The following is an 18,106-nucleotide window of genomic DNA, read 5'->3' on the forward strand; positions in this document are numbered from 1 at the left end:
CCAATTTTAAATGCAAATCCTAGCATATGTGATAAAAGTGTTTTTTTTTTTTTTTTTTGAGAAGAATATAAAATGTTAATTACATTTATAATTTTGGGTTGGTAAAATATTCAACTCAAGCAATTTGGCCCATTTCATGCAATCAAAATGTGTTAGTTTTATTTGTTTTAAATTTTGATACTTAAGTACTAGGACATAAATGATTCGAGCTTTGTCGAATATTAATGTTCAAGCTTGACTCAACAACAATATGAAATATTCAAGCTTGGCTTGAGCTTGAACTAAGCTTACAAACAATGTTTGAGCTTAATTGAATAAAAAATTTAGAGTTCAATCTCTACCTACGCCAAAAACCGATTGGTGTCTGGTTTTAATGATAAAAAGTTATCATTAAAAGCGAACGTCATAGGTTAAAACTCTCTTAAAAAAAAAAAAAGTTTGAGCTTGAGGTTGTTAGATAATCCAAAAAACTTGAGCTCAGCTAAGCTCAAACCCAAGCTCTATATTAAGTTTTTGAACTTGAGATTCAATAAAAAGTACATTATTAAGCCTATATTAAGCATATTATCAAGTCTATTTGGTTTAGACATGTGGACTCAAATCTCAATTAATTAAAGGCTCGGTAAAATGAGTTTATTTTTTAAGTCCATATCACACTTATTACCAAGCTCGTAAACTAATTCAATCTCAACTTGTTTTTTATCGAGCTCGATCTATTATTCACAAGCCTATTCATGAGCAACTTCTTTGTTTAGTTGGGCTCATTAATTAAACAAAATTAATGTTCAAACTTGGCTCATTTATAAACAAACAAACATGAATAAGTTTTTTATTAAGTCAAGCCCAAGTTGTTTATGAATAGATTGGTTTGTTTACAGCCATAACTTGAGTTTAAATTTGTTAGTTACAATAGTATTTTGAGAATTAGAGATTGAGATCTTATGCAATAACTTTTAATGGCCAAGATTGAGAGTTGAAAAAAGCAACTTTCAATTTCAACCATTGAAAAGAAATAGTTAAAAAAGTAAAAGAGTAAAAAAAATTGTGAGAGGAAATTGAACAATTGCACCAAGTGGTATTATATCTAATATCAATCCGAGAGTTTTTTTTTTATCAAATTAGAATATTATGTCTAATCATGTAAATTGTATCATTAATTGATAACGATTTAAAATAATTTAATGTAACCCAATTTTTTTAATATTCCTACCAAAATGTTTTCTTAACCCAATGAGAGTTAGTCCATAAATACATTCTCCTTTCTCCCATATGATACTTATCCTATGTTTGAATCCATTCTTCTTCTTATTTTATTTTACTTTTTACACAATGCACTATACATATGTATTAGAACTTCTCATCCCTAACACTTACTAAGCTTGTCCATTTATTAAAAAAAGAACTCAATTACAAGTAAAATCCTTCAATACTCTTGTAGAAATTAATACAACAAAAGATGTTCAACTTCTACTTCAAACAATTTAAAAAGCTTTATAGGTAAAATCAAAGTAGAAAACTATCAAATTGCATTTAATTTTTTTTTTATCTTTAATGAATGTAATAAACTATTTTTTAATATAAATATGAATGTAAACATAAACTTGTACTTATATGATTGTTTTTATATTATGTTATAAACATAAACTTATGTTGATATTTTTTAAATATAAATGCTATGATTGTACTTACATTCCATGTACTCTATTTTGATCCTAATTAATCAAATCTATAGATTTTCGAGCATCTCACCAAATTTACTTAAGTCATATTATGCTCATTCTCCTCCTAATTAATAAGAACCTTACGTTAGGAGTGATTTTAAGGGTATTATAAAATTTTCCATCTACAAACTATTGAAAAATATTGAATGTTAAAAGCTTTAATACTATATTTTTAATTAAATACCTTAGTCAAAAGGAAACTAACTTCAATGCGAGCATTAGTATTATGAAAACAAAAAATAGTGCTCTTGCATTTTGAGTTTGATTTTAGAATCATCATGTACGGACAAAAATACTTTGATAATCTCAATAACAGAAAACACCCAAAAAATGAAAAACACCCCAAGTGGTGTCATTTTCTCCACAAGAGTTGACATGATGGATAGTTTTATCCAAAGTGTAAAGAAAAAACATGAGAGAGAGAGAGAGAGAGAGAGAGAGAGGTTTTAATCTCGTTTAATCATTTAGTTGCTGGCTAGGTAAAATCTGCATTTCGTCCACCTAGTAATAACTAATAACTGAAAATATTATTATAAGAAATGTATCCAATGCCATTAATGCCAACTTAAGTATGATGTTTAAAAATAATAGGGCGTCATGTTTCCTTAGTGTGTCAGCCATCACAATGCCAACAAAACTTCCAACTATGGTAGAGAAGTAGTGAAATAGATTGTAATTTTCATTTTAATAGTAATGTTGCACAAAACCTGCAAAAAGGGTATGAGAAAAACCATGTAATTGTGATTTGTGATAATTAAAATAAAATTATACTCCTGGAGCATCATGAACTAAACTTGAGAAGAATTCAATTACAAAATAAGTTTTTTTGTTTATTTTTATAATTCGATAATTAAAGGAAGAGGAAGGAGATTTAAACCTCATATATTTTTGTTTTTTTAATAGAAAACAATTCCCCCCCCCCCCCCCCCAACCAATAAAAATTACATATTACAAGGTCTAATATTTAAAATTGTGAATTAGGTAACTAAAACTATTAACTCTAATTTAATTATGGCGTAAATGCTCTTCTCGTCCCTATATTTTGAGGTCATTTCTATTTTAGTCCCTACATTTTCATTTCCACTTTTAGTCCCTAAACCAATTAACGCATGTCATATCAATCCTTGCCGTCAGCCAACTAACAAAAAAAGCTGACGTGGCTGACGGCACTATTAAAATAATAATAATAAATATATTTTGGCATTAAAAAATGCCACATCAACATTTAAATTAAAAATTAATTTTAACTAAATAAAAAAATTAAAAACAGAATTAAAAACAAAAAATAACATGAATTGAGATTTAAAAGTGTCTTGAACAAGAACAATAAGAACACAAATCCAGATTTAAGAACAAGAAGAAAATTTTCCTCTATTTGACTTTTTTTTTCTTAGAAAACAAACACAAGATTAAGCAAGAACAAATTCAGATCTAAGAACACAAATCCAGAAATTAAAATCCAAAAATTAAAAAATTTCAAAATTACCATTTTCTCAAACCCAGCAAAATCATCAAATCCCAAAGCACCAAAGTACCAAATCAATCCAAAAAATACAACAAAACCAATCCAAACAAAAAAATCTCAAACTCAAAAAAACTCATCTCTAAACCCAGCAAACCCACCTCACTCTCAAAAACCAAACTAAAAACAACAAAAACAAAACATAAAAATCGAAATCAAAACGCTGACTCTAAAACACTATGAAGATTTTTCTGATTCTCTCATTAGCTTCAATCTTCTGCTTTTCTCTAAGCAATTCCATTGAAGACGATGTGATGTGCTTGCAAGGCATGAAGAACTCTCTCTCCAACCCGGCCAACAAACTGAGTTCATGGACCTTCACGAACTCGTCCGTCGCTTCAATCTGCAAGATCCAAGGAGTTGTGTGCTGGAACGAGAAGAAGAACCAGCTCATCAGCCTTCAGTTTCATACGATGCAGCTTTCCGGCGAGGTTCCGGAGAGTCTGAGGTATTACCGGAGCCTCCAAACCCTATATCTCTCCAACAACTCCATCTCCGGTCCAGTCCCTTCTCAAATCTGTAACTGGTTGCCACGGTCCAATCCCTTCGTGATCCCCTAGATCTTGGGTTTGTGGACCCATTTTTGCTCTTTGATTTTCTATAGTTCAGTTTCATAGATTTGGGGTTTGTGAACTCATTTTTGCTATTTGATTTTCTGTAGGTTTGGATTGTGGTTTCTTTTTTTCTTTTTTTTTGATTGGGATTGTGGTTTCTGTACTTTGGGTTTTTAATTTTCTCTAAGTTGACTTCTCGTGCCTGGGTTTTGATTTCTATGTTCTTCTCGGGTTTGTGTCAATCTTCATTTTCCTGTGTTTGCTTTTGTTCATGCTCTTTGATTTGGTGATGTTCATTTTTTTTTCCCCTGTAGGTTTGATGTTCATGTTCTTTTATTCTGGGTTTGCTCTTTGATTCTGGATTTGATGTCGTTGCTGGGTTTATTTCTTGATTTAAGAAGAACATTGAAGAGCAAGTTCTTATGTTCTCATGTTCTCATGTTCTTAGATCTCACTTCATGTAAATTTTTGTTTTTAATTTTTTTTATTTAATTAAAATTAATTTAAATGTTGATGTGGCATTTTTTAATGTCAAAATAATTTTTTTTATTATTATTTTAATAGTGTCGTTAGTCACGTCAGCTTTTTCTGTTAATTGGCTGACGGTAAGGACTGATATGACATGCGTTAATTGGTTTAGGGACTAAAAGTGGTAAAATGAAAATGTAGGGACCAAATAGAAATGACGCCAAAATGTAGGGGCGAAAAGAGCATTCACGCCTTTAATTATTTATTAATCTTCAATTAATGTAGTAAATTGTTTTATAAAGCATAAGTATATGTTTATAAATTACTATAAAACATATTGTTACATTAAACATTAATGGAAAAAAATTGAAGCATTTTAATATTATGTAATTAATTGATATGTGGGTTAATCTCACATTGGAAAATGAGTGTGAGTAAAAGAGGTTTAAAGCCTGTGCTATGTATCCAAGAGTTAGGCCATTTTGGATATACACCACTGTAAGTTTTTTTAAAAAACTTTCTCCCCTTTTCCCGTGTGTGCGTTAAAAATACTTAATATTCTCAAAAAATAATTAATTGATATGAATAAACATAACAACTTAAATGTAAATATATGAGAGTTAATATGGAAGATAAGGAGTTAGTAAAATATTTAATTCCACATTAAAAATGAGAGAGACTCATTTTCAATGGTAATTAACGGGTTGAAATGTATTAGAGCGGATATTATGCTAGATACGTGCGCCATAAGAAAATGAAGGGAGGAGGTTATAAAACCTAAGCCTATTAATAGACTTACTCATACCCATTCCAAGTTAGAGCAATTACAAGAAAAATAGAGAAGTTCTTGGCAAAGAAGGATGTCATTTCTAGTGGAGCAAAAATAGAGAGATTCTTGGCAAATAAAAGTATTCTTTCTAATGGAGCTTTGTGTTTAAATGATATTCGTTTTTTTATTCAGTTTCTTTTTGTGCTATTTCTATTATTATTGTGTTGGCACCAACACAAATAAAGTACACCAAATTCTAATGTGTTATTAAAATTGCATCCATCCAACAACACCCATTACCCATTAACTACCTACATTCAACATTCTTATTTTGTCATGGTATTACATACAAAACTTCACCTTACGAAGAACATATCGCATCCCTTCTTATGGTAACTGCCCTTCACAAATAAAAACATCCATTACCCATTGCATACACACAGCGCGTTCATCTAAGGTCATGACATTCAAAACCCATGCACATCTTCAACATTTCAACTCTATTACAACTATTTAATATGATATAAACACAATAAAAGTAATTGTATGAGTATATATCTAACGAATAAAAATTTATATAAACCATATCTTAGAAAAAATAATGATCAAAATTTAAATATATGTTATTTATTTGTAAATTGAGATATCCAATGGTTCAATAGAGTAATAAGAAGTTTTGAATGAATCGAAGGTGAGAAATTAAGACAAATTAAAAAGAAAGAAGGAGAGAGAGAGAGAGAGAGAGTTGTAGAAATTGTCTGGAACAAAAGATAAAATGTAGGGATGAGGGTTTGCTGAGTTTAAAGATAGCTGGGCATGGATTCCCAAATTCTTAGTGGAGCTCAAGTTTATAAAAATTGAATTCTCTAAAGAGAAGAAGAAGGAAAAAAAAAAAAAAAAACCATTAAACACTCAACTCTTAAAAAGTCAAGTTACGTATAAAACTCGATTTTATAAAACTTGATTTTCTTGTTAACCTTTTTTTTTTTTTTAATAACAACTTTTTAAGAGCCATGTTCCTTGCAAATTTTTTTTTTTTACTTAGACCATAATTTCTAAAAGGGCCAAGTTCCACCTTTTAAAAAAAAATTACATATTTACCAAGAAATCAATTTTTCAAGAGTCAAGTTCATTGTAATTTTTTTTTTTTTTTTTTTTTTTTGCATTTTACTCGAGTTATAAAAAGTCGAGTTTCAAGTGGAATATTTTTTATAAAAAAATGCCATATTAGCCGCACCACATTAGTTGTTAGTTTCTTAGAGCTCAATTTTGGAAAGTCAAGTTACAAATAAGGCTATTCCCCCTAGATAACTTTCATAGGAACTTGCTTGGTAAAATTGTTTGGGGAAAAGAAACATTATTTAGCAAAAAATGGCCCATTATAGTTATGCAATTTATCATATGAATGGAAAGATAAGAATACTCAATTGAAGAGTTGATCCTAACCATATGTCACTTAAAAATAAACTTAAATTATCATGAGATAGGCTTGCCATTAAAAATATAAAACCATTTGGTCAAAAGCACTACTCTTAGGCTTGCCATTAAAAATTCAAAACATCTAATGCTAAGTAGTTATTATGGGAGAAGTAAGATCTGAGTACCAAATGGAGCTCTATAGGCCCAACTCGAGGAGGTGGAGGGGCCCATCCCCTCATTAGTCTTAACCCAATACATAGATGAGAGCCCAAGAATAGAGGCCAATTGCTTGAGAAGTCTAAAGAGTGAGCGTTCCTCGAGAGACATTGAGTAGTCCACTTGCACCAGAAGATAAAATACTGAAGAAGACAGTAGAGACATGCAAGCAAAGAAGAAGGGAAATATTCAAATAAAGTAATCATCACCTACGCATTCAATGCATTGTACCAACTTAGCTAGCCCTATTAATGGTGAAATGACTCTTGAATAGTACTCTCACAGCTTGGAACACATTCTACTACCTCCAGTAAAACCCTGATGGGACAAGTATTCAAAGGAAGATCTGTGGTTGTACAAGTGGAGGGCTTGGATGCAATTCAGTTAGCTAAATAAAGAAAGGAAACCCCTCTAGATCAGGGGATGAAAAACTAAAAAGAGAAATATACCATATGTAACACTACCTTATAATTGAGACTTGAATATTATATGGACTACTGCTCCTCGGCCTAACCCGAGGAAGTGTTAATCTCAAAATTTTACTTCTCTCTTATGAGGTACTTGATGTTTTCCCATTAACTTGAAAGCTAAACCATACAAGCACACCAAGGTTGACCTCGAAAACCTATTCTCTAACAAATTAATTGTACTAGGCAGTCATACCTAATTTCTCTATTCTAAGAGAGTTAAGTCCATTTATGCCTGCTTACAGTTATTATTATTAAACAAATGATTTTAAGTACCTATATTGTTTGTCCTTTACAGTATTGTTTTGAAAATACCAAATTAAAAAATCATACTAAAACTCATTTTTAAGTACTCCGCATATGGCTAATGGAGATTGTGGGAAGCAATTGAGTGATGATTTATGAAAAAAAAGTGACAATGGAGATTTATGGCCCAAATCACTACCAGTTCATGGATTGAATAGATAATGGACTGCAATCTTTATACGATGCAGAGGGCAATATTTTAGAAAGTTGAAGTTCATGCCATATGCACAATAATGGCTCTATTTAGATGGGTGTTTAAAGAGTTTTTCATATGGAAATTGGATAGATCTTATAAAAGTTTGATCGTTGTGATGCAATTGGTTTTAGCTTTCAGTTGATTGTCTGAAATCAGTTGGTCTTTTTTTTTACCAAATAAAGATGGTTTTTTTTTTTTTTCGTATTCTCCAATGTGGTCCGGCAAAATGCAAAATTAGAGTGTTATTTCTCATTTCTACCTTCAATGAGGATTATCCTTTTCTAGTGGTCAGTAGTGGCCAACACTATGCAAACGGATATAACCGAAAGTGAAACTCTCATTCTATTAGCCACTCAAAAACACTTCCTTTCTCACTCAATTCCTCTAGAATGGCTCTTTTGCCAGACATAAATGTTGTCTCCAAAACTCTACAAGCCCTTCCAAAGCTTTCCAAAATTCAAAGGATACCAAATAGGATGAAAATAGTTGGATTTCTTGGCAAGAAAAAAGATGATTTTCAAGAACACCCATTACAAACTACAAGAAGATTAGCGATAGGCCTTGCCTCCATAGCTCTTATTGGAGATTCTAACAAGGGGATATCTCTAGCTAAGGATAATGGGTTCTGGTACGAAGGCCCTATACCTGTGCCTCCTGTCTATAACAGTAAGCTTTCTCATTAACAACTCAGTATGTAAAATGTGCACTTTACTCTGTTTGCTTCTTTATAAACTGCTTAAATTGCTTCCCAGTGCAGCCAGGCTTCTCTACTTGTTTCATAATTGTTCTTTTTTCTTACAGAGATTGCAAATGAGAAGACGGGTACACGTTCTTTTCTGAAAATTGGACTCTATGTGGCAAATATAGGAATCAAAGGTAGTGAATATAGGCTGAGGAAAACCGCCTTTGATCTCTTATCAATGCCAGATTTGATCAAACAAGACACTCTAAACTATGTCAGGAAGTATCTGAGATATAAGTCCACCTTCATGTACTATGATTTTGACAAAGTGATCTCAGCTGCATCAGAAAACGAAAAACAACCTCTGACTGATCTGGCTAACAGACTGTTTGACAGTTTTGAAAAGGTAAATCATTTGTCACTTAAAAGCTATATGATAATCACTTGCAACTTCAATATAAAACTAGAATAGCTTAGAATTGTAATCCAATGTGTTGACAGCTTGAAGATGCGGCAAAGAACAAAAATCTGCCTCGGACAGAATCATCTTATCAGGACACAACAGTTATCCTCCAAGAGGTCATGGAAAGATTTGCATAATCTATGGAAGCTACTGTTGTAGTTTAAACAAAGTCAGTGTACTTAATTTTGAGGTACTATTGAAAATATTAAATTGCACTTTGCTCTGCCATATTAGTTTTCAAAAACACTCGGTATATTTAAAACAGTCAAGTTCTTTTAAATAGACCCAAAAAAAACAGCTTTCTTTTTCTTCTCTTTTTTAAGTGAATGACAAAACAGCAATGTTAGCATGTTTCTGAGGTCTCATTTTGGATTCATGGTTAGTTTTACATCAAAAATAAAAGTACTAGGTGTACAGTGTACTTGTAAATTATATGATTTAGAAAACACTAGAGCTATGGTTTGGCTAACGAAAGGCAGAAGAGAGACTTCAGTAAGCAGAAAGTTATCAAAAATCAGTTTCAGGCTTTCAGCACAATTGGAACCTATAATCAGAAACGCACATTCTTTAATTAATACAAACTCAATATATATATATTTTTTTTTGCTATACAAAATATAGACCTATGTTAGAATCACTCATTTCAAATTTTGATACAAGTAATGCAGATACAGGAAACTTGGTTGCCTCATAAAAGAAAAGGAATTATTAATCTATCAAAAGATCAGCCATAGCTTAGGCGAGAATCTGAAGGGCGCACATTGTTGCTGGTTTGACGCCGGGGAATCCCAATTTCACAAGCATTTACCCGGGCTGCAAAACGGAGTGAACAAAGTGACTCCCCAACTGAGGAGGGATCAGGAGATATGTTTACGAACATCAATGTCTTTGAGTCCCCACCTAAGCAAGGCTGGTCAACCAGTGATTTTACAAGATTAGAACATCTCAAATGATCATATGCAACTAGAAGAATAGCAAGAAACAGTATCGAATAACCATAGTCTATTGCTTTGCCTTTTTACAACATGTTTGCTTAATTTGATCCAAGAGTGTCATTAAAAAGCAAAAGTTGGAATCATATATCCAAGCCATAATATATTAGTTTCCAAAAAAATACCATGGCCAAATTCATCAGATGCAACTGATTAGCTTGCTCTTTATACAAATCGAATAAAAGCAGTGTACTGTAGACAGCATATCATCCCAAGACATACACATTTTTCAATAGAAAATTGCTAAATCAGGCAAGTAATTGAATCACAAAATCCAGCTAGTGATTCTCCAGTCAGTTGACTCTAACAGTGATAATTAAAACACACAAATGTTGCCATGTCATAAAATAAGTGCTGTAGAGAAAATAAATTAAATAAATAAAAGTTGTTGTAAAAAGTGGCACAATAAATGCTAGAGCTAGAGGTTTTATTTATTTGTTTATTTATTTATTCTTCAGCATAAGCATTCAAGGATGATAATTGAGTTTCCTCTACCACACAATCATAAAAAATTTGAAGAAAGACTCTAGATTCATATTGAAGCTAGGAAATTAATTTTTAAATTTTTAAAGAAATTACCTGAAGAAGATATGTAAGCTTCGAGTTTCTAAAGGGTATGTGGTCCTCCTTCTTTGCCAATGCAAATATAACATCACTTAGGGATGATAAACTTTTATTAATGGCCTGTTATAATTGCAAAACATAAATAAATATCAGAAAATTCCACAAAATGAATTGCAGAAAAGAAATAGAATCAAAATAGTTTTGCCAAAATACTTGGGTTTCTTTCAATCGATCCCCAGTTGATCCGCTCTTAGAAAGGCGCTCACTCCCAGCAAGATCAATAAGATTCAGAACTCCTTGTACTTGTTGTTCAGTGCTCTAGCACACAAGAGTGGAAATTAAGAAAAATAAGTTTCAACAATACAACATCTAAGAAACAGAAGAAAGAGAACTGGACTGCTAAATGATTGTACCTCATTAATACCAAATATTCGTAGGGTGAAAACAAAATGACTTCTCGATGATTGCTCATTCATCTGGGTCTTGCCTACAGACCTAAAAGGATATAAGTAAAATATTTTAATGATAAATTCTTGTGAAGTACAGGGAGCTTTGGGACCAAAAAAAAAAAAAATCCTTAAACCTAATATAACAATATTGCACCATAGTTTACATATATCATTTAAACAACTTTCATAGACTGAAATTGAATCACATCCAGCAAGCCTTTGCACCACTAGGGAAATTAAATTTAGTAGAACAAAACATACAACATTGCAAGTAAAATTTAATAGCTATCCCTTATAAAGAGAAATCATATTTATAAAACAAAAGAGAATTCCTTACATAGAAATATGGCTTAATGAAAATCAACTTTGAAATATGCATGTTCTAAATTTTTACCTGCTCTGTTCAGCCTGATCTAAAAGAAATGAGACCTCTTTAGCACTGCGGACATCCAAAATTGTAAGATCAGAGACGTGTGTGTTTCCATTCCCGTCATGTTTAATTGCATACTGCTTTCCAGCAACCCCATTGTCTGTTGAAGATGATCGATTGGTTGATAACAAATCACGAATTGTTTCATTGTATATTTCCAACATAGACACCTAAAGATGTTTATAAAATTCAAATTTTCAATAATTATGTATAGGAATACAGTCATGTACTCCGGAAACGAGAGCATAATAAAAAGATATCTTGCTCACCTGCATTTCATATCTCCAACCTTGAGCTTTAAGAGCTTGCCTAGTTTGAAATATTTGTTCTAGGGAATGAGGTATTAAACCTTTTTGCTCAGGATGTCCTGGCCTACCCATCATGGTATACGTTTTACCAGAACCTGTTTGACCATATGCGAAAATGCAAACCTGAAACATGCATCCATGGCAAAATTCTATCACGTATCAATCATATTGACTAAAATTTCAAGTAGCTACCCACTTCCACTTATCAACTTTATATGTAAAATACTAAAACATATAAGCAAATGGAATTATTATAAGATTGAAAAACTCTTATCTCACAAAATTCTAACAAAGATATATAAGCATACAAATACAATGCTATTTTTGTGTATATATTATACATATATGTAATATACACACAATATATACATATATATATACACACACACATTACTTGGAAGAAAATTAAATGATTAAACAAAAACTATAAATGCATTACTATGATAAAATACATAAAATGACTTCAACATATGGAGCTAATTAATCACCTTATACCCATCAAGAGCACTTTGTACAAGCTGTGAGATTTCTACAAAAACATCATCTTGTGTTGCATCAGGCATGAAAACCTGGTCAAATGTGAAAGAATGTTTTTGCCCTGATTGCAATATAAACTTAAGTGAGTTCTTAATTTTCAATTTCCACTATGAATTTTCATATAATTGCTATCGTGTAGAAAAGAAACTTGTTATCTAAAAATCTTTTCACCAAGGAATTTACCATTTTGCCCTACGTCAATTCCCCGTCCAAGAATTTCAGTTGATGTGGGATAAGTGATAACTTTTCCTTCTGTGCTAATACCATCATCGGGCAAAAGAGGCCGCACTCTACAGAATACTCGTATGTTCCCTTTTAGTTCCTATAGTATAAGATACCTTAGTGAGATATACAAATTTTCAGAAAATAAAAGTTCGTATGACAAGAGTATTACCAAGATGGTATTATGTAATTTTTTGCGTAGCATCTCTCCTTCCACAAGTTTGAATTCTGCATCTGCTAGGCGAGTTTGTAACTCATTTATAAGTTTCTTTTGCCCTTCATATTCAGTTCTCGTCTCCAATGCAGATGAATCAGAAAGCTATAAAGAGAGCAAATTTGATATCAATTATAAATCTACCAACATGACCTAATGATTCATGCCTTAAAATTTTAAAACCACAATGGCACATATGCAATATAAAATAAACACAATTTTTGCTTAACTTGATATCACTACCTGCAATTTCTCCTCTGCAGCCGCTAGTTGAGTATGTAGTATCTTTAATTGGTTATTTTGTGACGAACAAGTTGCCTGTAAAAGAAACCCAACATCTTATAAAGTTTTCATTTTAAATGTAAATCCATAAGATGTTATAAATATTAACAAATAAAACCAACATTATAAAGTTTTCATTTTAAATGTAAATCCATAAGATATTATAAATATTAACAAATAAAACCAACATTGTTACTAAAACAGGGAAATCAACCTCTAGTTCACTTGTTCTTGTTGTCAGGATGTCCAACTCAGCACTGTATTTTTCTGAGGACTCCTTATATTTCACCATATCAGTTGTAAGAGCCTGTGCTTGTGATTGTAGCCGATCACGATCATCTCTCACTTGGTATAGCTCTGCCCGAAGACAAGCAGCTTCATTCACCAAAGCATCCTTTTGCTTTATAGCCTCATCTTGAGAAGCCTAATAGCATCAAATTCAATGCAAGAGGTAAAATTATAGAGAAATATTAACAGTGAAGATAAAAATAAGAGGGAAATATATTTTCACTCTTGAACCCAAAATTATAGAGGCAAACTGCACAATTGCTACAAACTCCATGGTGCATAGTAAAATCCTTCATATATCCAAAACAATCTGCCAACACAATCATAACATAGCAAACATAACATTCAATTATTTAGATAAATCTTCCTAAAGAAAGCTTTTGTAAGAGCACTGTTAAGTATTAGTATATTTATGAGCTTTGATATCCATTATTGGCCTGGTTCCCAATAGTAAAAAGCTTTCAGGACCAATGGGTGGAGTCTAGTTATCTGTGGGGTTTCTGAAAATTTTGAACACATACACCGTATCAAAAATGCCAAATAAATTTTTTCACTGCAAGAATAAACCGTTTCCTGATTACACAATTCAGACCAAGTTCTTTGACCATCTTATAATTTATCCAGCCATTCCCAATTTTGCATGTGGAGTAAAGGTAGATAATTATGTCTTCTTACAAGTATGCACATTAAAATCACAATCCGTACAAAATAAATAAATAAAAATAAAATAAACTTACTCTGGACATAGTAAGTTGACCCCTTAACATGCTGAGGCTTTCAACCATGGTAGCCTTATCTTTTTCTATGCGCTTAAGCTCATCCTCAACTGTAGAAAGGTCTGTGTGAAGTTTACCATTGTATTGCTGTAAGCTTGTGTTGTATTCCTGTAATCGCTTGTACATATCATTAAGTGACGATATCTGCAAGAGTTCAGCAAACCCAAATGCAAACATTTAAGTTGGTACTTCTGTATAAATAACTTAAAGGAAAAAGGAAAAACAAAATAGGACTAGGCAGGTGAGTTTGAATTTATTATCTGCTTTACCTTCTGATTAGCACTTAAAAGATCTCTTTGAGCTCTGGCAAGCTCTTCTGATAGAGAAGCTTGTGATCGCTCAATATTCAGTCTAGCCTCTTTCTCCCTTGCAAGACAGTCCATTGCAGCCTGATTTTGATATTCAAGACATTTTATCGACAATCATTTAAACAATAACTTCATGACTAGAATGTATTAGCTTTGAAACTTGTCCTCTTACCAACTTATCCGATTCTTCCTTCGTAAATTTCTCTTGTAAAGAAGTGTAATTCCTTCTTAGCTCCATGATAATTGAATTCAGTTCTTCTTCCTTGTTTTTCATTAGTACCTCTAAAATCAAACAAATCTATTTACATCACCAGTCAAATTTACTTAGAACCCCAATGAAACCAAAGAAATCAATCATACCGATTTCGTTGCATTTCTGCTCAGCTGAATCCAACGTATTCTGCAACTTCTCTTGCTCTAATAAGTAGCTTCCCTCAAGCTCTTGGAACCATTTGATGCATAACTTTAGCCTCTTGATATACTCCACCATATTATCACATCTTTCCTAGAAATCCAACAATTTAAACCAACAACTTGATAAAGCAAAGTCCAAAGTCCAATTCCTATTTAATTAAACCAGTGTAAACTAAAGACCCAATAAGTTGTGCACTCAAACCCTCCCAAAAAAGAAAAAAAAAAAATTTTGAATCACCATATTATCACATCTTTCCTAGAAATCCAAAAACTTGATAAAGTAAAGTCCAAAATCTTAATTCCTATTCAATTAAACAATATAAAACCCAACAACCATTAATCAATTCACTCAAAAGAAAGGGGGAAAAAATCAACACATGAACTCAAAATACTCAAAACCCACTTACCTTAAGATTGAACCTGTCCTTCCTTTTGGGTTTCTCATTCAGCAAAGCTTCAACATCTTCTCTAGTAAACTCAATCCCTCCACACTCCGAGCCAGCATTGCTGGCCGGAGCGCTATTGGGGCCGAGATCTTGACCGCCATTTACAACCGAAAAGGCTTGCCTGAACCTCCCATTATTTGCCGTTCCAACCATTTTTTCATCACCAATACACTTCTTCTAATAAAAACAAAATTCACCCAAAAAAATTGAAGAAAAAAAAAAAAAAAGCAGAAGAAATAAATTAAAAATAAATAAGAGTGGGAAGTGCTAATAAATCTTAACCCAAAAGAGAAAAACAAAAGCAACCCATTATTATAAATGGCATAGAGAATGAAACCCAGGTCTTGAAATTTGAAAGTGTGTAAGATAGTATAAAAGAATAAATGAAAGCTTACAGTTGAAGAAGGGCATGTGGGTGAGGCCCTTGTTGTGGGGTTGTTGTTGTTGTGTGGAAATGGACGCTTGTTCTGGTTCTCCGAGGCCATATTGTTTGAATAATAAGCACAAAGACAGAGAAAGAGAGAGAGTGTGTGTATGTGTGTTTGTAAGGTTTAGAGTGGGACCATGAATTGCAATGAAAGCTAACAGTGTATCAGAGCCGTTGCTTGAACGAGCAGGAAGATCAAGAAAGAAGGGTCTGTGAGACAGTGAAATATTTTAACGTTTTTTTTTCTTTTGGAATATAAAAAAACTCTTTGGAATTTGATTTGAATTCTTTTGAAATGGTATCAGGCGGTAGCACGTGAGAGATTCGTTAGAATGCCGTTATTCCTGAATTGCCCTTATCTTGACTTACTTCATCTACTGTTCAAATGTTTTTGTTTGTATTGTTCCTAGCTTTTACTATTCCATTTTTTCTTTTTTGTGATTGAGTTTTAATTTATTATGTCCGCTCCTTATAATTACTTTTTATTATCATATAGATTTTATCACTTCGTATCATAAGACACCTTGAATACCCCTAGATCGATGGTATGATGGATTTGAACTTGAAGCATTTAGGGTTTATGTCATACCTTAGAGTAATGAGTTTATACGAGTACTTTTATAAATATGGGTGTCTAATACTTGAGTAGCTGAATAATCTCATATTATACATATGATTTTCTGCCCCCACACAATATATAGTTATTGGACAAAATCATTGAAGTGTCTTACTACATTAGTTAAGAGACTTGAACTCAAGATGTCATAGATCACATTAAGCTTAAATCCAGCTAGATCACCAAGCCTTGAAGCTATTAAGAACTTCAATTTTTCATTTGTCCTTAGTAGTTCGATAAACTTTATTGGCTAAAAATGAGTTTTAAAAAAAATATTTCTTACTATGTTGACTTAAGAAGAGAATCATTGGTATTTTCTATAATTTTAAATAATTATATAAACATAATTTTCATTCACGAAAATAGAACCTATAGTAAAATATTTTCTATCTTTTTCGTCATTTGCGAGCCTCAAATAGGAAAACAAACTCAAAATTTAAAATGTATACGAAATGAATAAATGAAAAGAGTAATGTTACAAACACAAACTATTTTATAATATTTTTACAAATTGCTGATAGTTTGTGTCTGTAACATTACTCAAATAAAAAAACTACTAATCAATCAATCGTTGATCAACAATTGGTCAACTGTCAGTTAATAAAAAAGAGATAGAGGAAAAACAGTCGGTTAATAAAAAAGAGACAGAGCAAATAGTGACATGTTATCAATGGGAGAGTTTTTGAGGTGTGGAGTTTATTTTTGAGTGTATGTTTCCGGTAAAAAAAAACTTCGCTCTTAAAAATGGAAAACGTTTTTCTCTTTATCAACTTTTTATCGCTATTCACTAAAATTGTTTCCTATTAAATTGTATTTTTCCTACTATACCAAACATTAGAAAATGCAATTTTTTTTTTATTGAAACAAAGAGCTCCAATAATTTCTTTATTGTAAGAAATTAGGTGTCTTTCGTAAATAATTTTTTTTTTTTTAAATCAAGTTTGTAATTCCCCCCACCTCCCTTAAATTTTGACATTGTTACACTTTTTTTAATTAAAAAAAAGATCTTTTTTTTTAAACAAAAATTAAAGAAGCTATAATGAGAAGCTTGTATTATATACACCTTGATTTTTAAATAAACGGACTTGACACTGTATTCACACCTAAATTTTATATTAAAAAATTCACATTTATTTGTATCTTGGTGATAAAAAAATAATTTAAAATATCCTCGTTTATTTTTTAATATCCTCTTTTATTTAATTATTATACATGGAACCAAATTGTATCAACCACAACCGAAACTTTTATTCACACCTAATTTAAAAAAAAAAAATCCTCGTTTATTCACACCTAAATTTTATATTAAAAAATTCACAATTATTTGTATCTTGGTGATAAAAAAAATAATTTAAAATATCCTCGTTTATTTTTTAATATCCTCTTTTATTTAATTATTATACATGGAACCAAATTGTATCCTCGTTTATTTTTTAATATCCTCTTTTATTTAATTATTATACATGGAACCAAATTGTATCAACCACAACCGAAACTATGCCAACCTCTAACCAAACTGAGTTATTCTTTTCATGCGGATGACAAATAATTATGCAATAAAAAAAAATGTGGAACAATGATAAGATAAAAATAATTTTTTTGATTAAAAAATGAATAAAACCATCTTTATGAATTCAGCAAAAAAAAAAAAAAAAAAACCATCTTTATGAAAAAAAAATTCAATCAATTATGTTGAGAATCGAGGTCGCACTGCAGTCTTGGTCGTTATTTATTTTATTTTTCAAACTTTTCCAGCTACGTACAATTGTCGAACTTGACCAACATACAGTTTTGTACTCCAAATTGTGGCTCCATTATATCAATAATTTGTACATAGGTGATAGGGCTGCCCCAAACAATAACCTCTTGCATTTATGATTTGTTTGATTGAAATTATTTTTCATCTTAAAAGAAAATGTACTAGATTTCTAAATGATCATAATATCATCTTAGGTGATAAAGTGATTGATTGTGTCCCATACAAGCTCAGGCATTGTTGTTGTTTTCTAAAGCATCATATTGATTGGTTATGGTGAAGACCTTTGATCAC

General features: G+C 31.5%; 2 protein-coding genes across 5 annotated transcripts; one reads left to right on the forward strand and one right to left on the reverse strand.

The window, feature by feature from the left end:
• The first annotated feature begins 7,954 nt into the window (after window positions 1–7,954).
• LOC115957629 (photosynthetic NDH subunit of lumenal location 3, chloroplastic-like) lies at window positions 7,955–9,479 on the forward strand. Of its 3 annotated transcripts, none has more exons than XR_004084383.1 (4): window positions 7,955–8,304; window positions 8,440–8,726; window positions 8,822–8,973; window positions 9,452–9,479. XR_004084383.1 is itself a non-coding variant. In XM_031075922.1 (3 exons), exons 1-3 carry the CDS (start codon window positions 8,028–8,030, stop codon window positions 8,918–8,920), a joined length of 663 nt encoding a protein of 220 aa, XP_030931782.1. In that variant the 5' UTR covers window positions 7,955–8,027; the 3' UTR covers window positions 8,921–9,078. The 3 variants fall into 3 exon arrangements, 1 of the variants encoding a protein (XP_030931782.1); XR_004084384.1 differs by having other exon boundaries at window positions 9,444–9,469; XM_031075922.1 differs by lacking the exon at window positions 9,452–9,479 and having other exon boundaries at window positions 8,822–9,078.
• On the reverse strand, window positions 9,380–15,655 carry LOC115957622 (kinesin-like protein KIN-14N). 2 transcript variants are annotated; one of them, XM_031075916.1, is made up of 17 exons: window positions 15,409–15,655; window positions 14,975–15,187; window positions 14,514–14,658; window positions 14,326–14,435; window positions 14,115–14,234; window positions 13,807–13,989; window positions 12,996–13,205; window positions 12,743–12,817; window positions 12,458–12,604; window positions 12,247–12,385; window positions 12,015–12,124; window positions 11,488–11,649; window positions 11,183–11,388; window positions 10,753–10,834; window positions 10,553–10,657; window positions 10,355–10,459; window positions 9,380–9,693 (listed from the first exon to the last, which is right to left on the reverse strand). In XM_031075916.1, exons 1-17 carry the CDS (start codon window positions 15,496–15,498, stop codon window positions 9,508–9,510), a joined length of 2,388 nt encoding a protein of 795 aa, XP_030931776.1. In that variant the 5' UTR covers window positions 15,499–15,655; the 3' UTR covers window positions 9,380–9,507. The 2 variants fall into 2 exon arrangements, with proteins under 2 accessions (XP_030931776.1, XP_030931775.1); XM_031075915.1 differs by having other exon boundaries at window positions 14,975–15,190; window positions 15,409–15,654.
• Between the last annotated feature and the right edge of the window lie 2,451 nt (window positions 15,656–18,106).

Source organism: Quercus lobata, chromosome 8 (genome assembly GCF_001633185.2).
Source record: "Quercus lobata isolate SW786 chromosome 8, ValleyOak3.0 Primary Assembly, whole genome shotgun sequence".
Taxonomy (NCBI): Eukaryota; Viridiplantae; Streptophyta; class Magnoliopsida; order Fagales; family Fagaceae; genus Quercus; species Quercus lobata.

Coding starts and splice junctions, on each gene's coding strand:
- LOC115957629 (XM_031075922.1), top strand. CDS start 8,028: ATGGCTCTTTTGCCAGACATAAATGTTGTCTCCAAAACTCTACAAGCC. Junction 8,305..8,439: donor TGTGCCTCCTGTCTATAACA/GTAAGCTTTCTC, acceptor TTTTTCTTACAG/AGATTGCAAATGAGAAGACG. Junction 8,727..8,821: donor TGTTTGACAGTTTTGAAAAG/GTAAATCATTTG, acceptor ATGTGTTGACAG/CTTGAAGATGCGGCAAAGAA.
- LOC115957622 (XM_031075915.1), bottom strand. CDS start 15,498: ATGGCCTCGGAGAACCAGAACAAGCGTCCATTTCCACACAACAACAAC. Junction 12,125..12,246: donor AATTGACGTAGGGCAAAATG/GTAAATTCCTTG, acceptor TATTGCAATCAG/GGCAAAAACATTCTTTCACA. Junction 11,389..11,487: donor GTTGGAGATATGAAATGCAG/GTGAGCAAGATA, acceptor AAACATCTTTAG/GTGTCTATGTTGGAAATATA.